The 22,080-nt window shown below is 34.2% G+C and overlaps 2 protein-coding genes across 4 annotated transcripts; both read left to right on the plus strand.

Moving 5' to 3' along the window:
- The first annotated feature begins 369 nt into the window (after positions 1-369).
- On the plus strand, positions 370-15,110 carry LOC122002447 (putative transferase At1g60990, chloroplastic). Of its 3 annotated transcripts, XM_042557622.1 has the most exons (12): positions 379-671; positions 3,753-3,851; positions 5,193-5,226; positions 8,890-8,963; positions 9,053-9,118; positions 9,221-9,285; positions 11,941-12,028; positions 12,129-12,194; positions 13,871-14,036; positions 14,339-14,422; positions 14,528-14,655; positions 14,780-15,110. In XM_042557622.1, exons 1-12 carry the CDS (start codon positions 444-446, stop codon positions 14,957-14,959), a joined length of 1,278 nt encoding a protein of 425 aa, XP_042413556.1. In that variant the 5' UTR covers positions 379-443; the 3' UTR covers positions 14,960-15,110. The 3 variants fall into 3 exon arrangements, with proteins under 3 accessions (XP_042413558.1, XP_042413557.1, XP_042413556.1); XM_042557623.1 differs by lacking the exon at positions 3,753-3,851 and having other exon boundaries at positions 378-671; XM_042557624.1 differs by lacking the exons at positions 14,339-14,422; positions 14,528-14,655; positions 14,780-15,110 and adding an exon at positions 14,179-14,330 and having other exon boundaries at positions 370-671; positions 13,871-14,067.
- A 1,155-nt stretch (positions 15,111-16,265) lies between these two features.
- Positions 16,266-21,817, plus strand: LOC122002448. Its single transcript, XM_042557625.1, has 5 exons — positions 16,266-17,046; positions 17,171-17,841; positions 17,918-18,004; positions 20,797-21,420; positions 21,531-21,817. The coding sequence occupies exons 1-5, from the start codon at positions 16,947-16,949 to the stop codon at positions 21,612-21,614; spliced, it is 1,566 nt and encodes a 521-aa protein (XP_042413559.1). The 5' UTR covers positions 16,266-16,946; the 3' UTR covers positions 21,615-21,817.
- The last annotated feature ends 263 nt before the right edge of the window (positions 21,818-22,080 follow it).

The following is a 22,080-nucleotide window of genomic DNA, read 5'->3' on the forward strand; positions in this document are numbered from 1 at the left end:
TAATAATTATTACATGGTCGAAGCAATTCTGAGATGCCCAGTAAATTAAGGGGGTGTTTGGTTAAATGATGAAAATAATTATGAGTATGAGTATGAGTTTAATAGTAGGATGGAATAAGAAAAGGAATGAAAATGAAATCCATCAAGTTATATGAGTTTGATTGATTCTCATAAATCTAATAATCATTCTTAAAATATCATTCACAAATTCACAATCTAAACATTATCTTTTATTATTATTCCGTTCACTCATCCCCAAATCAACTAAACAAACTAACTTTGATCGAACGATGCCGTGCAATTTGACACGCTGACCATTTGCCACAATATATTTTGGCACTTTAAATATTAATATTATCCAAAATGTTTAAATATTAATATTCTATCCACCGCCTGAGCTCCTTTTTGTGTTGTCGCCGGCCAAGAGCAACTCGACGGCCCGCATGATGGAGGCCTTCAATCGCTGCTTAGCCTCGCCCGTGCACGATTCGCGACTTCTAGGGTTCTCCGGACTCCTCTCCGCCCGCGGCCACTGCGGCGTCGGCTTCATCAGATCAGCTCAGCCTGCTCGCTTCACTTCGAAGAGTTCGATTCCCACTTGCAGAACCCTTCGATGCTCTCCTTCGGCGATTCCTTTCGATGTATCACCTCCTCCAATCGAGGAAGATCCCGTATGTCCTCTTCATCTCGTAAATATTTGGAATTCCGTCTTAGTCTTTGTCCCTGATTAATCGTTGGAGGTATGGATGGGCATTATTATCAACTTTTGTCTCTGAAACCCCCGTATCTCCTCCACAGATTTTGATTTTTTTTTTTTTCTATGTTCATTTAAAAATGTATTTTTTGCGTTTCCAATTTTTTGCAATAAGGCACACTAGTGTGGAGGTGAATAGTGAGGACCACGGATGCAAAAGTTAGACACAATGGAGAAATAAATCGTATCTCTAGACATGATTGTTCCAAAGGTATTAATTCGGAAGGCACAAACCTCAACCACAAATATACGTTGTAATAAACATAGAACTCTACTATCAGTATGCACAAATGTTTACTGTTGGAATGAGAAACTACTACAGAAATACTCAAGAATTGCAGATTAGATATTTGAAATTTTATTCTTGCAATAAAATAGGACAGTGGCACAGGTAGATAATAAGAAATTATCAATTCACTTGAAAGTTTGTTGAAGTTAGGATGTTTCAGGCTCATCAGTCCTAGTCCTACATAGATGAGTATGGTGGATAATTAGATTTATATATTAAAAGGGTGCCCCTCTCACAAATGACTAGTCATTTTAACATAAAACAAGCTCCACTATCAAAAGTCAAAACTTGTCACACACCTTTGAGTCACAATGGATGTGAGGGGAATATTGAAGTTACAATGCTCCATAGTCCATGCCCATAGTGGCAAATGGACAAGTCTGGCGATCTATTTATGATTATATATTAAAATGGTGGTCCTTGGTTAATTAATTAGTCAATTTGCAAAACTCCACCCCATTTTAATACATTCCTATAAATCCAATAGAGAGGGAGAAAGAGGAGATGGCGATAAAGAAATCACTACCAATATAAATCATTCAAGAGCAAAGAAATCTCCAGCGAAAGACTAATACTTAATGTGAAGCAAGGATACAAATTTGAGGAAGCTCTCGATGAAGACGAGGAGCCTAGATGTGAGAGAATAATGTGTTCCATAGACACCGACAGGATGGATGGAGGATGGAGGATGGGAATGGCAAGCTTTGATATCATGTGTATTATGAGAAAAATAATTAGTGCTAGTTTTCTAGTCCCCTCTACTAACATATTATCATAATCTTGTATTATCCCTATCCCTAGGTTTGTGCATTTATAAAGATAGCCCTGACCTTTTACAATTTATTCCTTAACACTTAGATATATGCTAGTGTATATATACAAGGATGACACTGAGCTGTGTATTATCAGGCATAGTTGTCAAAATCATACAATTCACAGTTTGTATTATACGATACACAACAATTCATATTAACTATAATAAAAAGAATCGTGATGACTCTTTTTAATTTGATACAATTCTACACGAGCCTTATTTTATATGATTCTACAAATAAAAAAAAACTATTAAAAGTTAAACCTGCCCAAGTAATAGTAAATATAGAATAAAGAAAGGATAAATATTATGTTATATGGTACAAACTACAAAGCATGGTTTGAAATCTTGTACCATTCCAAGTTAAACGGTCAAAACATATCGTTCTGACACATTACTGAAACTCAATACTACTCCTCACCCAAACAATGTCTCCTGTGTCATTATGTCAATTATATCGACACTTGACACTCCTTGGCATGCTAAAATTGAGATAATGTTATTATTGTTTTTTATAGTTTTCCTCCATACAAGATAGTCAAAATCATAGCATCCCAATTGGAAAGCAAACATTACTATATAATAGTCTTGTCTTTTTCTTCTTCATTCCACTTCAAATTTACCACTGACATCATATAGCAAAATGTTGCCTAATACCAAAACAACATCATTCCAGTCAAAAACCATAACATCGGTACGACTCGAGATTTTGAACCTTGATTCAAAGGTCCATAGGCATGAAATCTCAAAGCTAATTATGACATAGAATAAGAAAGTTTTACAACATGGAGCCAATAATAAATAGGTAAGGGGTACTTGACAACTAACCATGACTAAGAAGAATAAGTCTAATAAGTGTGAAATTGACATGACTTAGAAGTCATATCATAGTAAAGTCATTAAATGGTTGATAATGAATTTTGCATGTGAAGCATTCTATGATGAAGTTTCAATCTTAATGTATTGAAATAAACAAAAACATATTCATTGTCATCACTATAAGATATGAACCTATGTATTAATGTTGTCAATTATTATCATCTTCATTCTTCATTTTTCATTTTTATTATTATAATATATATTATTTTTCATATGTTTGGATATCAAACCTATTTTGAATAATGTTGAATTCTTTTTAATATATTTTATAATTTTTATCTAAAGCTTACTTCAATATGATTCATTATTTAAAAATTCACCAAAGCTAACATTAGAAACCTTGATTTGACCATCTTATTCTCAGATACTCATGACTAATTGTGAATTGTTTGAGAATAATCTTCAAATATTTTTCTTGGTGCAATCTTGTGTCTATCCCTTTGCATGATTGTAATTTTAAAGGAACATCTTGAAGAACTGTCCAAAAATCTATGAAATTTCATAATATTAAAAAAAATGAACATCTCATATATATATATAGTCAAACTTCTTCAATACTATTCAAAACATCATAATATTGCATCTGCTTAGAGATTCAGAAATGTTCTTTGCTCAATATTAAAAGAAAATTTCTATTAGAACTAAATCTTATTGGATTAAAATTTGAATACAGAAACCATATGAAAGGAGGAATGAATAAGCAAAGGAGAATAGGGTGGTCTAGATATAGAAACAACAGGGAGAATGGAGAGACAAACGTCAAATAATGGAGGGATGGATGCCAAAAATGATATTAGTTATTGCTTTCATTAAACTAATGCATAATCCGTCAGTATCCTGTTATTTTTGCAACATTATTAAGTAAAACAAGTTCAAAAGACAATAGTTTTATATTTTAGATAATGTCCTAAATTAATATTTGTCAATCGTAAATGGAAAAACTATCTCTTGGCTCCTCAATCTGCAATATTTTTGATGGTGTATCTATTTCTATTTGTCTTAAAAAATATGAATAGGAATTCAAGATAGCTGAAGGGGTTGACAGAGAGTATGATATTGCTGAAACATTTGCAGATGATAACATGGCAATTGATGCTGCCTTTGATGAAGTTGCAGTACGTTCTTAATCTTCCTAATAACCTCTTTAATATGCCTAAGTTTCCTTATTTATTTTTACTATTTATATGATTTAATAATTAATTTTATAAATATCCTAAATATCAATTTGATAAAAAGTTATAGTTGTTACTTTTTAGGGTTAAGTCTTACAAGTTAGGAATTTGAATCAGCTTTCTTTCTGCACAAATTTGACTCAAGTGGAGCCCATTGGTTGAATCTGACTTGATTTAAGCTTAAATCACATTCTGATGTTATTCAAGTTGAGATAGTTTTAATTTTAAGTTGGGAGTTTATTGGTGGCATGGAAAGATTATTCTTCCCCTCTCATTCACTTGTTTGTGCCCCCTTCCCATAGTTGATCCTTGTTCATTATGTTGCCTTCATCATCTTCTTCTATGAGTAACTCCTTACCCAAATGAGTCAAGAGAGATTTTCTCCTCTTCTTTGTCTTCTTTCTTTCCTTATCTCTTCCCTTAGAGCTGGCTGCTAGTTTTGAGTTGGAAGAGAGAGGAGACAACACCGTTTGGGAAAACTTTTCTTAAAAACTAAATAAAGAAAGTTTGGCTCTTTCTCTTATTTTCATTATTTTTGGGGAGTCCAAGGCAAATCCTTAAGTCTTACCTTGCCAGATTGGGTGCTCCTAGAGCTAATATTCATGGTTTTGGCTTGTTTAGGAACAGCAAGGAGCTTGAAATTCCAGCAGGTCTTTGTGACGGGAAAATTTCCTCTTGTGATATTTTTTTGTTGGTCCATTCTATCGCTGATTAGTTCTAGGATTTTTTTACTGATATTAACCTTTGTTGTGGGCTTATGTGCTGATTGTTTTGGTATAGGGTCTCTAGTTAAGTGACTCAAATCTGTTGATGTTAACAATTGAGGTTTGGTAAGTGTTCTCAATGCTACAGTAAAAGTTAATTTGGATTAGAATTATGGTTCAATGGAAAGGATTTTATGCTTTTTATAGGATATTCCCTTGGAGGTGTTTGGGGGCATCTTCTAGTATAGTTGTAAATGAACAGAATATTTATGAACAGATTCGATATTCAACTCGATAAGAGTTCGTTATATTCATTTGATATTTAAAAATTAATTAAATAAATAAACCTGAACATTGGTAAACTCGGTTGTTAATATTCATGGACAAAATTCATGAATAATTTATTAACTTGTATAAAGTTTGATAATGATATTATATTTGTAATTATATATTCAAATATATAAAAGTATAATGAATTTTTTATAAATTTTATATTGTTATATTAGATTAATGTTTGAACTAAATTATATTAATGTCTCTTGTTTGAACTAAATAGCTTTTATGGTTCTTCCCCTTGTAGATCGCAGACCTATCACATTTTGGGCGTTTAAGAGGTATTTTTCTAAAGAATTGCTACTATTGCTACAAATTTTTCATATGGGCTACCATCTAGTTTGATAATTCTTTTGATTTTGATGTCATAGCATTTTGCTAGCTGTTTTATTAATTTGACCTGAAATATAAAACCAAAGAAATAATGATGAGTAAAGGATTGAACTTCGATAATGGAGATGATATGATGTTGACAACAATGCAACATTGTAGAGGTGATATTAATGGAGATGCATCGGGTGGTGGTCAAACTTCTGTTCCCTTTACTCTAACACCTAAGCTTAATATGTGAGGGGCATATGGGCAACGCTATACACATACAACCCAGGATGATGATTATGATGCTAGAGCGGTTAAGAGTCAGTAGTTGATATAACGTTAACAAATAAAATCAACAACAACTAAACCTTTTCCCACTAGATGGGGTCGGCTGTATGAATCCTTTTACGCCATTGAGCTCTATCTCCTATTATATTATCATCTATATTTAAATAAATTTTATCTTGTTTTATTGTTGCTAACCAGGTCTTTTTTGTCTTCCTCTTCCTCGTTTGATATGCATGTTTATCATAGTTTCACATCGCCTAACTGGAGCATCTATTAGTCGTCTAAGTACATGTCCGTATCATCTTAAACGTGTCTCTCGAAGTTTTTCCTCAATAGATGTAACTCTGACTTTCTCTCTAATGCTCTTATTTCTTATTTTGTCCATCCTCGTATGTCTACACATCCACCTTAACATCCTCATCTCTACAACTCTCATCTTCTGCTCATGTGCTCGAGTCATAGCCCAACATTCAGCTCCATATAACATAGCAGGTCTAATTGCGGTTTTATAGAACTTACCTTTAAGTTTAAGAGGTACTTTACGGTCACATAAAACACTCGACGCTCCCCTCCATTTCACCCATCTTGCTTGTATTCTATGTAAGACATCTCTCTCAATTCCTCAATCATTTTGCAAAAATGATCCTAAATATTTAAATCTCTCGGTTCCGAGCAACTCGTCCTCTCCTATCTTAACAATTGTTTCATTGCTTCTAATATTGCTAAACTTAAATTCCATATATTCTGTCTTTAACCTACTAAGCTTAAAACCTTTCCCTTCTAGTGTTTCTCTCCAAGATTCTAGTTTAGCATTTACTCCTTCACGTGTTTCATCTACCAAAATAATATAATCTGCAAACAACATGCACCACGGTACTGTGTCTTGAAGGTACTGTGTCTTGAATGTGCGCAGTGAGTTCGTCCATAATTAGTATAAAAAGATAGGGACTTAGAGCTGATCCTTGATATAACCCTATCTTTATTGAAAATTCTTCAGTTACTCCGCTTGAAGTCTTTACTCTAGTCGTTACATCCTCATACATATCCTTAATTAGTTCAATATATGTTACGCTAATATCTCTCTTTTCTAAAATTCTCTATATAATTTCTCGTGGGACTCTATCATAAGCTTTTTCTAAGTCAATGAATACTATGTGTAGATCTTGTTTTTGCTCCCGATATTTTTCAATTAATTGTCTAAGAAGATGTATAGCTTCTATTGTCGACCTTCCCGGCATGAACCTAAATTGATTTTCTATCACTGTGGTCTCCTTCCTTAATTTTTTTCTATTACTTTTTCCCAAAGTTTCATAGTATGACTCATTAGTTTAATACCCCTATAGTTTGCATAATTTTGTACATCTCCATTGTTCTTATATAAGGGAACTAGAGTACTTATCCTCCATTTATCAAACATTTTTTTCGTTTTCAATATCATGTTAAATAATTTTGTAAGTCATTGAATACCTTGTTTCCCTAAGTACTTTCATACCTCTATCGGAATATCATCTAGTCCAACGGCTTTTCCATTGTGCATCTCATTTAAAGTTTGTTTTACTTCTGAAGTTTGAATTCTACGATAAAAATTAAAATTTCTATGCTCATTTGACCTACTTAAATTACCTAAGTTAAGTTGGTCACCTAAACCTTCATTAAAAAGTTGATGAAAATACTTCTTCCACCGCTCTTTTATTTCTCCATCGTTTACTAATACCCTATTACATTCATCTTTAATACATTTTATTTGGCTAAGATCTCTTGTTTTCCTTTCTCTCACTTTAGTTATTCTATAAATGTCTCTTTCCCCTTCTTTTGTATCCAATTTTTGATATAATCATTCAAAAGTTTCATTTTTTGCTTCACTCACTACTTTCTTAGTTTCTTTCTTGACTATTATATATTTTTTTAAGTTTTCCTCGTTCTTACAAATATATAATTTTTATAAGCTATTCGTTTTTCTTTCACTTTCTCTTGTACTTTCTCATTCTACCACCAAGATTCTTTACTTAGTGGTGCATGTCCCTTTGACTCACCAAGTACACTCTTAGCTACTATTTTCAATGTTAACAAATAAAGTAAAGCTCATAAATATTAGGATATGTGGGAGATTTTAGTTGAGATTGATTTTGATCAAGGTTCATCGTATTCTCAACTTATTATAGCTCTAATGCATATGACGATCCTATATGAGAACTTAGGAACATATATGTATCCTATCTTATGCTTGTACGAGTTCTGATTGATTTCAATGGTGCCTATTAAGGCCAATTCTCATTGGTGAACCAATATATGTTGATGGACATACAAAGATATCAATATTAGTACCACATGTCGAAAGCTCTTTTTTTTTCAATCTTACAGTTTGGATAAGAAGTTGTTAGCTCCATGGTTTGTGAAGTTCTTAGTTGGCATTGAGCAGTTAAGTAATTGTATTGTTTTTACTTTATCTTACTAGGAATAATTGGGTGGCTGATAGTGTAGTGAAATATGTAATGAGGAAGGGCTGTGATCTGCAGGTTGTAGGTTATGACGACTTTAATCTGTTTTAGTGTGATGATAAAGTTACTACCAAAAGTTGAGTTTGTACTGTTTTAGGAAAGAGAGAAATTTATATTTATGCCCATGGCATTAATAAGTATGAAGTCTTCTACCTTTAGCATACTCCCTCACGATCATCATAACTCACAGGTACATTCTTTTTTTTTTTTTTTTGACATAATTGGGATCCAAACCCTAGACTTCTTGCCCTTGTACTATGTTAAAGTTCAACTGAACTGAGAACTCAATCTAACCCAAGCACCTAGTCTGATAGTCTCTTAGGTGGAGGATTTCTTCTGCTTCACATGGACAAGTTCAGTGGTCTAGAGCAAGAGGTAGCAATGCTCCTTCCAAAATCCCTTATTGGATTTACTTTTGTTTCAGAGAACATCACTTGAAAAGTTGGTTTTGAAGATGCTGTGCTTTTCATGAAATAATTATTCTCTAGATGGGCTTTGTTCTTTCCTATCTATCTACAACCTAAGTGAATTATCAATTCCAATATAAATTTGCACCTTCTGAAATTGTTAATATATTGCTACTTTTATCGGCATTCGTTTCGTAAATATCGCAATTGTTTGTTTTTCCCAGATGTGCTCAAACTACATGGATGACAGGGTTTCCTATAACATCAGTATTAATTGGTTTTATTAATCTTTCTGTTAGACTATATCTTTTTTAGCTATTGACCTTCTTACTAAATGCCAAGAAAATCCAGTCTATAAATTAGTGAGATTTAGCTGCACCCTTTTGTTCCTCTTAGCTGCTAGTTAGCTTGTTATGATTTCTTTAATCTTCAGTAACCGGTGAAGATAGAGTTCAGTTTCTTCACAATCAATCTACAGCAAAGTTTGATGATCTAACTGAAGGAGAGGTAATAAAATTTTTCGATCTGTTTATTTCTTAAAATGGTCTAACAGCTTGTTTATTGTGATTGGTAATATCTGAAAAAGTGATATGCAGGGTTGTGATACTGTTTTGGTTACTGCAACAGCTCGAACAATTGATATTGCTCATGCGTGGGTTATGGTTTGTTTTCTGATTTGTTGCTGTTACTCTAAATGGATAGTTTCATCATTCCACATATTTTGATAAAAATTATAACTATGCTATTGTCTTTCTTTTCTTCAGAAGAATGCAGTTCTGTTATTTCTGTCACCTTCTACCTCCAAAAGCATAACTGAAATGCTTAACAAGTATGAAATTCTGTATTTTATAATTCTCTTAAATAATCAATCATTTTCATGCACTTTTCCATTATTGCTCGTCATACAGCATCAAAAATCAGTCTCTCTGTACCTAATCACTTCTGGTTGTATCCTGCATCATATATTATCATCTGTAACTGAACCATTGTGTGAATAAAGCTGTTTCTTTTAAATGAATTTATTTGTTTCTGTCTAGATTTTGCTGGATACATTATAAATCAGAGTTTCTTGTACTCTCTTGTTGTTAGTAACTTGTTAACAGAATTTGTAGAACTGTTTCATTCCATCTAATTGACATAATAACACTTAAACCTCATTTCTTTTAGTTTGATGAGACATTTTGGGTTGGGCATTGTAATTAAGTCCATACTTGCTTTTTCTTTATTAAATAGAGACTAATAAAATGAAGAGTACCTTTGTGAAAATCAGATATAGTTTAATTTATAATTCACGACAAACATGCTGGATCAAGGGTTAAAGTATCATCCCCTATATTTCAGTTTCACTCAATGGCTGGAATGGTACAGTTTTGCTATTGTGTCGTGCTGACATTCATCACACTTCAACATGGTTTAATTATAAAATATAAACCTACAGCAAATGAAAGTCAATTTAATTAAAATTATGTTACAAAGTACAAAAACATAACAAACTTTAACACCAAAATTAGTGTCGTGCAATTGATGAGAGTGTTAGTTCTTGTAGTATCCTATTGAGATCAACTAGACAATTTTTTTAAGATTAAAATTAATTAATGCTCCTACAATTAATTAATTTCTTTAAATGAGTTTGAGAGGGTGTGGTAGAATCTATTTGTTAATTGATTAATATCCTTTCCTATAAACATTCCAAACTTAGAGGTGTAAATGTATAATAATGATAATAAGATAGTATACATATAGGTAGAGGGAACTATCTTGAGGAATTGACCCAAATAACTTTCACCATTTTAATCAACATCAATATATACTAAGTTCTTGGAGGAGCTAAGGTTGTCCCCACGGAGGTGCCCAGTTGACTAGAGGGGGGTAGATTTGCTACAATGGGGTTGAGATCAAATCTTGGCGAGCGCATTCCCTCGGGGAAAAACTCCTCCCACCCCCTAGTCACTTGACGGGTGACTATAAGCTAACCCCGTGATTTACCTCCTTTCACATAACCTAGGATGGACTATGAGGGCGCCTGAGGTGAGCATAATCACCTTTTTGCTACAATTGAAAGGGCTAAGGTTCTCTTTATTTTAACACTGGTGAGAAGTGAGGATCTGTTAGGGTCCATGGATAAATCCCATTTTTGTCATTAAGCAATCTTCATTTGTGATAGCTTTGTTTCACATGCAAAATTATACCTATTCCACCGTATATACTCTACTTTTATTCACTTTATTGTGTCTCATCCCTTTTGTTTTCCAAAGTAGCCAGCTATTCTAAAAGCCTTCAGCCTTGTCATTTTGAAGGATTGCAGTTGGATTGCAACAACTGAAGTCTCATAAAACTTTTCTCCGTACTTTAAGATGAACTCCATCATAAGAAATGAATGCTATCTAGCCTTTCGTCTACAAAGTATGATTGGCTAGCCTCCTTCCTCAATACAACATGTATCTTGATGATTACTGGGCGTAATTATGTTGAAGTGGGAAATTACTGGGATGTTATTGGTGAAGAGCAAATGTCTTATTGACACATAGAATTCCACCTTGATAAGTGATATTGTGATGAAAGCAGAAAGTAGAGCATGGATATGCCTCCATATTAAACTTCACATAAGAATTTGGAGATTAGTTTTAAATTAATGGACACCCTTCTCTCATACAATATCTAGGAAAGTCGTTACTTCGTTAGTTTATTCTTCCCCATGAATTACGTGGAATTGCTTGTCTACTGTGCTTGTGAAGTGGGGATGATCCAAAAGAAGCTGTTAGTCAAAATAGATTCTGTTGTTTCAGTTACATGATTAGCATTTCACCTTGTTGGGTATTATCTGAAGCAACATCATCCATTAGCTTGCCCTGATTTTTCTTGTAATGGCACACTAGGCTTACTCTATATACTCTTTTCTTGTAATGGCACCCCTTACGATGCTTGGTAGGCGCTTTTTGGGAGTTATCACTTTTATTAAAAGCAATTCTTCCATTTCTTCTCTTTGCATTTACTACTCCAACTTATAGAACATAGGCCATTTTTGACATGAAATGCTAATGGTCTTGTTAATAGCTTGATTACCATCAACCTGTTTGCTTTAACTATTTGGTGCAAATGCAATCATTGCGCATGTTCATAGGTGCAGACATTATTGATGTTGGACGTCAAAGCCTATGTCGCCCTCACCTTTTTTCATCCAGAGTGAGATTGAAATTGGTGGTTTTTTGTGTGAATAGCTAGCCTATAAATGCATTAAGAAAATGCTATGCCCATAGAGTACTTTGTGCATGAATATTACTAGAACCTGCAAAAATCTTTAGCAACTTACCATGCTATTGCTGTACCAGAACTTGGATGAGGATAAAGATTAAAGATAAATTACCAGTATCTAACTGATATTTATTTAGGATCTAGAGCAGACCAGATTTTGTTACCATGTATTTTGTTGTCCTTCTATATTCAAAGAGTTTGTTTAAATTTCTGTTGGTGATTTCATGTCCAGGTATATTTTCTATGCTGATAAAGTGGAAATTCATGACATCACAAAGCAAACATATTTTTTTACTCTGATGGGACCTAAGAGCAGTACAGTTGTGGCATCATTCTTGAGTTAGATGAACTCTTTTTTATCTTTCCATATTTTTTTTCTGTGGCTTGATAAAAACTTCTCTACTATGTGATTTTACTAAGGTAATGGAAATGTTAGATCTTGGAGATCTTGTTGGGCAACCGTATGGTACACATCGACACTACAGTGTAAATGACCAGTTTGCATTTGTTGCATATAAAAATATAGAAGAATATCCTTTTATCTCCATCATATTGCTTGAATCATATTTTCTTGTTTATAATTGTGCTGAAAATGATGTTGTCAAATGGTCTATGGATGTGTGCTGCATTTCAGCTAGGAAACTGTCAGCTTCGTTGTCTTCATTGTTAATTCTATAGTTTTGTTGTTTTATTGTTATTGTTGTTTTTCCTTCCAAGATAGTAAAAGTTTATAGAGTAAATGAAAATACTATTTTTTTTATATTGCCTTTTCCATCCAAAATCTCCTTGTAGAATTCTCTTATAGGGTATGCATGATTGTCTAGTTTCGTTTTGATGTGAGATGACAAGACCACCTTTCTGTTTGAACCTGCATTAATGCTAATTAGCAAGCTAGGAAATTGCTCCAATTTTATTTTATCAAGCAAGCAAGTAAACATAGTTGTTCCTCCAACTTAGTAAGGTAGATATTATGTGCTCCTCTCCCACCTCAATGATTAACTTGGATTCCTGGTCAAAGATGAAGAGGAGAATGCATTTAATTTAGTTTTAATTATTTTTTAGATTTATCTGAAAAAGTCATCATGTTATAACTATAATTAACTTCGATACAAAATTGGCTGATCATGGATTAAGGTGTTAAATGAGTGCATGATAAATTTATTTTTAGTAGAGCACTCTAAATAAAAATTTCTTGTGGGACAAGTTTATTTGTGTTAGTAACAGTGTACACAATGCTTGGGTCACTATTTAAGTGTTAGACAAAGGAGCTTAACATATGACTCTTTAGCCAAAGACTTCACTTTTGAGGAACAAGCTCTTCACCCTTAAAGCTCTTTACCATGTCCATGCGGTATCCTTTCATTGGCTTGACACTCATTTTGAGACCTATAAATTGGTCGTGAAAAGGATTATGGGAGACATAAAGGCTAGAATAATAATCAACTGTTCTGATCTCGAACCTGGGGGGCCATAAATTCCCATCTGAGGTTCATGATAGGAATGATAAGAAGATGTTCCTAACATGGTACAGTGAAGGAGAGTTTGGGGTTAGATGGTGGATTAATAGCAGATGTGAGGAAGGTATAAACCTGATGATGAATAAGATATCTTGAACTGTTCGAATGGGGGAGAGGTCTGTGCCAAAGGTGAGCTCAAAATGAGCGGAAGATGACTTGTCATAGAGGAGAGAAGATGTGAAATGACTCCCCTACACTCAAAATTTGGAAAATTGAAGGTACTTACTATTAGGCTAAAGGTGAATTCAAACATATGGACCAACTAATTAGCGTGATCGACCTGATGTGACCAATAGGCCTGTTCAGACTGACCAATTAGAGATTTGTGCAAATTGACCAGCTGACCTATACGACTAGTAGATCAATGTTCAAGCGACCTCTCTTGGCATGTCATACAGCTCGATCAATTCCCAAGAATTAAACACACTATAAAATAACATGTCTTCATTGTAAAGAGAGAGATATTTCTCAGCTATTTATTTTGTATCTTTAACCTCTCTTAATTTTGGCCAAATTCTCGAACGTAATGACCGGTTGATTTTATCCATACATAGATGTTTGATATGGAAATAATTATTGCCTTTCATTATTCTATTATCAAATAGATGTTGAAGTTTGCTACTTGTCAAAAATTGCTACTGGCAGGTAAATGGAACTCCAGTGACAATTGGGGTCGGCAGTATCTTGTTTAAAGATGGTTTTTCATTCATGCTATCTTCAGCTTCTGCTAGATCCGTCTGGAGATCTCTTTTGTCTCATGGTGCTATTCCAATGGGAATTAATGCCTGGGAAAGACTTCGAGTTCTTCAAGGTCATGCGCAACTCAACTATCTCTACAGACCGTAAATGAATCCCTTTTTGTCTTTCAGATTTCACTATCTTCGTGTGTATATATATATATGTATATTGTGTTCCATGTTTAAAAACTTGTTCTCGTGCCTATTCTTTTCCAGAATTATACTATCTACAAGACCTACCATATTAAGAGAGAGTATACTGGATCCATCGGATCATAAGAAGATTGTCTATAATATAGGCAAAGAGAAATTAGCTTCTTTCTTATTCTGTCATCCTCGATCCAACATTAACAGCTGATACCACTTTTGTATGCAGGGAGGCCAGCCCCCGGCAGGGAGCTCACTAAAGACTATAATGTATTAGAGGCAGGCTTATCAATGGCTGTTTCCGTAGACAAAGGTTTCTTATTCTAGATTTCGTTATATATGTTATGTTCTATTCAAAAAAGTATGATATGTCATGACAATCTTACATCGAGTGTTTATCTTTTTTTCGATACTTGAGGATGTTATAAAGGGCAAGAGACCATATCTAGGCTGATTACCTATGATGGCGTCAAGCAGCGACTATGGGGAATTCGACTGTCAGGCCAGGCAGAACCTGGGAGTTCCATCATGCAAGATGGAAATAAGGTATAGCTATTCTACTTCATCATTTCTTTCGAAATTCAATAGCTGGAAATGATCACATGGCAAATTTTGAGTTTGATTTCATCAATAACCGCAGAGAAATTCCTATCTGAAATTTTCTGAGCAGGTTGGGGTTCTTTCAAGCTACTCGATTGGCCGAAAAGATGGGGATCATGTCGGTCTCGCCTACGTCAAAAGACGCATCAATTCAGCTGAAGTAGAAGTTGGGGATGTCAAAGGAACACTCGTCGATGCTCCCTTTTTGTCCTACTCCAATTTGGGAGAAGGTAAATCTATTGCATCATGATGGTTCGTGCTGGATCAACTTATTTTGCCACTTCTACATAAAAGGCTTGGATTCGTATAAAATAAATCCACACTTTTAGTAACTCCTTGAGTCTTCTAGGTTCTCTCTATTTATAAAAGGAACGTAATGACGTTCGTTTAGTAAAGTTTAAGTTTTTTAGACTATCAAAATTTGTTTGATTAAAATTGTTTGATGGTATTAAAGATAGGCTCCAGGGACTAATTGAGGTACAACCATGTCTATTTAGCATAAATTCGAATCTTAGCCGATACACATTACATCTGAGGATTTCAAATTACTTATGAAGTTAGAGAACTCTTCTGCACTTCACTTCTCGATTTATTTTGATGGATGGTGGAAAATTTCTATGGACCTTCACCTCTAAGATTAATCAAATTGTAAGAGTTCAAAAAAAAACTCCAAAAATATTTTTAATATTAAAGAATTTTAAATATAAAATGACAAAAATCAAAAGGGTACCAATCATCTTCAAAATCATCATTGGATATCTCATTTCCAATTAAAGTCAAATGAGCGTCCTATTTAACATGAACTATTTAAAATATTTTTACATTATTTGATCATTCGATCATGTAGTAATTAATTGTCTAACTTCGGTAATTGAATTGTAAAAAATGATGAACTGTGTAAAAGCTAGCATATAACTTCGATAATGTGTAAAAGTTAATTGTTAACTTTTACAATGCGCAGAAGATAGTAACGATGACTTTATATTATTTTAATTTTACTTCTTTTAGTAATAACCTAGTTAAAATAATATTTTAACGAGTAAAACAAACTTGTAAATTCCACTACACTCATTATATTTTAAATAAATATAATATAATCATGATCAAACGTGTAGAAATTAATATATAGCTTCTACAATATATAGTAACTACGTACTAGCTTCTACATGTTGTAGAAATTAGCTGATAGTTTCTACATATTACAAAAATTATTCGGTAGCTTCTATAATAACGTTGAATCTAGAAATATTTTTAAAATAAAATTGTGGGAGGGATGTTTATTTATTTATTTAGAAAATAGATGTTAATATAATATTTCTCTTAATTTGAGACGTTATTTTGATTTTTTTTACAGATATAAAAAAAATATGGAGGACGGTAAATAATAATAAAGAACGTTTTTTTTTCATTTTTATCCTTATATGTTATTTTTTTACACATAATTTCATCCTCAAGAGTATTTTAAAGAGAAAAAAAATATTTGTGGCGTATTAAATGGAATATGTACGGCCGTAACCGGCTTTATGGCAATTTCCCATGATCATGTTGATAGACGGCTAGGATTGAGTAAACACAGTCATTGCCTTTTACCACCGCTGCGCTGCGCTGCGCTGCCCTACTCCTCCATCCATTATCACGAAGCCGACGGAAGGAAAACCGCAGAAGCACAGCGCTAACCAAATCCCTCCTATTGCCCACCGAGAACTCCGAACAGTACTGACCAAACAGCGGGCGAGGAAGCAGACTGACCTCCGGCGACCCAACTCCGGACGACCATCAACTTCAAGCCCAGACGGCTTCACCATTTCTGTTTTCTTGCCTTGGCTCCAATTTCGTCTTCTTCGCAATCCCCTCTGAATCTAGGGTTTTCGGCCCTTTGCCCTTTTCGAGGTTCGTTTCAGCTTGTTGCTTCTAATAGGCCCTTCTTTCACTCGGATGCTGGGTATGCGTGAGATTTGGCCATTTTGATGAACGTTCGTTAGAGATAAACCCTCCGTGTTTGCTCCTAGATGGTCTTTTTTTCGCGGTTTAAGCTTCTGGAGGACCAATCTGTCTGTTAACAATGCTAATCTGGCACTCGTGATTGTTTTATGCTGACCAAGTTAGACTCTTCTCTTTGAGAGAATTATTGGGCAATAGTTCTTTTGATAGCCCAATTAACACTGCACAAGCCAATAGGGAATTGAATCCAAAGTTATAGAGTTTTGTCTCTTTATATATAATGGTATGCGCTGAGGATGGAGCAAAGTGAACCGGCATTGGTTCCACAGTGGTACAGATTTGCAAACGGGAGCACTTCCAACAATGTTGTGCGAGCTAGCTCTTCCAAACATTTTGGTATGATTTCTATGCATTAAGAAGGAGTTTTGCACTTATCTTTCTTGTATTTTTTTTTTCCCTTTTTTATATATGCCAACATGGTAATTCTTTTGCTTATACAACTCTTGATTGATTTCTGTAGATGGAAATGACGTAGATTTTGGCATGAGAAATAGAACACTTGGCGATCAAGATCAAAACATAAGGAGTTTGAGCTCTAACAGTTCTGTGAGTCACAATAAAAGTAGCTTCGCTAAATCTCAGATATATAGTAGTTTTCGAAGGTCTCGTGATAGAAACCAAGATAAGGATTTTGACCGACGTGATAGTGAAAATAGGTCAGTTTTTGTTGATAATGGATTCAATTGTCGTGTTTCATCTCCTAAATCTGAAAAAGATGACTTAAGGAATTTCGAATCTACAATAGAAGGAAGGCAAGTTGAACCTTGGTCTAAAAGACTTGGAAGTAGTGGAAATAATAGTGTTCCTCATGGGGGAGCTGCAATTAGCAGCATTAGCAGTACAGCTTTTGAGAAAGATTTCCCAACCCTTCGAGTTGATGGGAGGCAAGGGTTTTCAGATGGAGCTGGTGTATCACCTCTTGGTGTTAGAACTTCTGTTCAGAGTCTTCCCATTTCTTCTCCTGTCATTATAGGAACTTCAGTCCTTGCAGAAGTACCAGTTAAAGTTGAAACTACTGGAACTGTGTCCTCACCTGTGCCACAAGCCGTTTCCATTGGTCAAGTATCTGCAGCCGGAAGCACTATGGCAGAGACTCTAGCTCAGCCACCACCCCAAGTTGATACTCTTCAGGTAATTTGTTGAGTATAATGCCTTATTTTGAAATTGAGTTCATTTTAAATGGCTTTTTTGGTTAATTGTTTTGCAGTTATCCGTTGATACACAGAGGATTGAGGAGCTTACTCTTAAGAAATGTAAGCAACTGATACCAGTGACTCCAATGCCTAAAGCTTCGGTAGGTGCAAAATTTATGTGTCTTTACTTTGTTACATGTAACTCATTATTAAACTTGCTAAAATGGAATCTCCTTTGAGATTAAATTCCTTGTTGACATTAGTTTTAATTTCTGGAGAATATTTAAGTAGAACATTTCCAAAGTTTTAACGGAAACAGTCTTAGCAATTCAAAGTAGTCTGGTAGGGGAGCTTGATACGTGTTACATCAAGAATCATTTAATTGTCAATGTAATATCATGAAAGAACCATTTGTCAAGGTGTCATGGTATGCTAACACCTTTGATACTCAAATTTAGGTGATATTGAACTCAATTTTGGTTGTGAACAGGCATAATGTTCAGAAGCCATCTTGTTAGTTTAATTATTTTTTTCCACGATTACTGCCATGATATTTTAGAAATTATTAGGTTGACTAGTAAGCATTAAACATCTTAATTACCTCATGTTTTCTTCTCTCTCTCTCTCTCTCTCTCTCTCTCTCTCTCTCTCTCTCTATATATATATATATATATATATATATATATATATTTTGTGCATTGATTCCTACCCTAATTTAAATTTCTTTCTTTTCCCATACTTTTCTATTTGTCATCATGAGTTCAATAAAGAGCCATATTTTTTTCATTTGTGTCGCAGCGTCACTTGTTTGGGTTAACTGGTAACTCTAGTGGCTTAACTTAGAAGAGTCAAGTGTATTTTGTTGATGCTCTCGTTTAGGAGAATTAAAACTTTTCCCCCTTCTTTCATGAGTGCTCTTGGCTCAAAACATAACGAGACAGGGAAAATTAGCGGAAAAAGATTTGATTAGGTCATATAATTAGCTGTCTCTCTTACTGTCGCATAGTGGTACAAACTGCATTTTTAGTGGTTGAATAGAAACCTACTAAAAGTTGCTGTATAAGAATATGAATATGTCCTTTCGTATAAATGTTCATGCATAATTATTATACTTGTATGTTTCCTCTTTCCCAAGTGATGCTGTTAATTACATCATCAGTAGCAAGGAGGTGATGTTGTGTAGTACCTTGGTTGTTAGGATAAGTTGAAGTGATATATTGGAAGTGATTATGTTTGGTTTAATTTGGTTGTCCATGATGATTCTGCATTAATTTCACTGTCCCGTCATTTCTTTTTGGTGTTTTATTGGGTTGGATTTTTTAACCTTTATAGATCCTTTTCTATTGATTTTACTGTGACTCTTCTCTTCTTCTGGCCGACAATGAGAAACCTCATCTATGATTCGAAGTGGTTGATATATTTGTGAAACAGCATCTTACTTTTCTCTAAATTTACCAAGAGTTTACAACTTCAGCTCCTCAATCTCTTTATGCATACTTTTTCTTTTTTTTTTTTTAGTAGACATGATACGGTACATAAACATTATAGTGTTCATAGTTTTTCTTTAAAATGTAGGGCTCAAGTATAGGGTTTATTTAAATTTATAGTTTTAAATTTTCAAAAGTTTGTTTAAATTTTTGAATGTTTTTATATTTGTTTTGGTAAAATAGACTGTCTCAGGAGAATTGGGCCTTTTATAAAAGGGGTTTGGATCCTAGTGCAATTAGATTCTTCACTTTTAATAAAAATTCTATTTTGATTCTTGATGTTTATCCCCCCTGAGTGGGCATCAATTTTGCTATCAAGGCTATGTAGATCTTGTTCCATTTTGGTGTTGTATCACAACTGCTTTAAATAACTATATCTACCCTTTTTTTTTATTTAAAGTATCTTTTCATATTGGTCACTGGAATTGATCAATTATCAAACCTTTACAAAAATCTGCAAAAGTATCCTAATCATGATGGTTTATCTCCACCGAAACCTTCAGCATGGGACAAGTAGCATATGTTGGCTTCTTAAATATGGTGGAGTATAAGCCAACTTGTTAAGGCTTGAGGAGTTCTGAGTTAGGAGGTGTTTTAGGGATATGATTTGTGCAAAAAGTACATCAAGACAAAATAGTATACAAGCACATATACAAACAAAACACCACCTTCTTAATGGTATACAAGTGAAACTGCATGGGCACGATATGATATCAACCGTATCATCTCTGACAACATGATATAGTACCAAAAACCTATCATTCTGGTCAAAACCGAAACACTGGCAGTGTTCAAAATTTTAAACTTTGAATTCGACGAGCAAAATTTATTTGTTATGGATGGTTCAACTGGACAATTTATTTCTGTTGTAACTAGACCACTAGAGGATTCAAAGGTCAACACCAAATGGGCCAACAAGCCTCTGGAAATATTTTCATAAAAAATAATTCTCATGTGCTTAATCACACTCCTAAAATTTCTATGTATGTGAATTTTAGTATTGTTTCCAAGAAACAGGTAGTTCAAATAACCGTCTGACTTCCGGCATGCATCTGCAGTTTTATTACACATCAATATTCTATGGGCATCTATATTGTTATAATGGGTATGAAGATTTTAAAACAAAAACATAGCAGAAGGATTGTGGTGGAGCCACTACCTATATATATAGATCGAATATACTTCGTTTTTATCTGTTTAGCAAAAATTGGATTCGTCAGATGAATATTGACTTGGTCATGATTTGAATTTAGCCAAGTTAGATATTGCTTTAGAGTGCATAATCCTTACATGGTATAATCCTCATTGTTGTAGGCTTGGTTTTCTATTAAGCTAAAAAAAACTGCATTATGCTGGGTTACAATAAGTGTTTCTTTTTCTGCTTTCCAGTTTGTTATTACAGTTTGTATCCTGCTTAATTTTTTTACGCATTTGTTATCTTTCTTCTTTTCATGTTTCCCTTTCAGAGTTCCAGCTTGATTGAAAAGGCAAAGTTGAAAGTTGCAAGAAAAGGAGAGTTTGGGCATCTTAATAAGACTGGCCAGCAGCCTCATGTGAACCTTACTGTCCGTCCACCAGCTAAATTTGATACTACAAAAACAGCTGTACCTGGAAACTTTCAAGTTCTTTACCGAGAGAAGAATGAAATATCCCCCACTGCCAAAAATGGACTTGGCGTTAGCAAAATGAACTTTGGTCATGTTCCAGCTGCTGCCGTTATTCCTTTGAAGAGCCCAACTGACCAAAGACTTAGAGTCGATAGCAGGAATGGTGTGTCGACACAGAACTCCTCTGGGGAGAGAAAGCCTCTTTTTCAAGCTCAGAATAGAACTGATTTTTTCAATTTACTGAGGAAGAAATCATTAACCTGCACAAGTGCTGTCCCAGAGTCTGCTTCTGTTCTATCCCCATCTAGCTTGGAGATAGCTGATGTTGAAAACAAGAAAATCACATCCCCACTGGATGCTAGTCCTTGTTCAGACGTTACTGTTGACCCAGAAGAAGAAGCCTTCTTGCAGTCACTTGGATGGGATAAAAATGCCGGCGAGGATGCTCTTACAGAGGAGGAGATCAATGCCTTTCTTAAGAAGGTAAAACCCACTCTTTTTCTATGCCAAAGCTTTTCTACTTTTTTATTATCACTATAATTTGTATTTTTGTTGTTGTTGTTTAATACCTTAATGCACCTTGTTCTTGCCAGTATGACAAGCAAAGACCTTTTAAAAGACATGCCATCGAATCCCAACAAGAATCCGAACCAGAACGCGGTGGTGCAGATGCATGAGAATGGATACTCCATCCTACCTTGAAATTTATCTCCTACCCAGCTAGTTTTGAGGTGATTCCTCATTGATATTTGAAGGACTTGACAAATCATGGATCAAAGAGATGAATTTCAGTTTTTTCCCCCTTGAAATGGATTGCAAAACCAGAATAAAATTATAAATGCTTCCACTTTTTGGAGCTGCGGTATGATATTTCTCAAAACGTCTTGCATAGGTATCTCTTTTTCCACAAATGGTAAAATGGGATAAATAACTAGTTCACGAACTAGTGATACTATATAGGAATGGAGATGCCTTTCAATCAATATGGTGAATCTAACCAAAAAAAATTCATATAATTTTGCTCAATGTAGATATATAAATAAATATAATTTTTTTAAAAAAATAATACAATTAATTTATTGTTATTTAATATAATTTGTATTTAGTTAAATGATACGATTCATACTGTCACATTTAAAACTC

This window comes from Zingiber officinale, chromosome 7A (genome assembly GCF_018446385.1).
Source record: "Zingiber officinale cultivar Zhangliang chromosome 7A, Zo_v1.1, whole genome shotgun sequence".
NCBI lineage: Eukaryota > Viridiplantae > Streptophyta > Magnoliopsida > Zingiberales > Zingiberaceae > Zingiber > Zingiber officinale.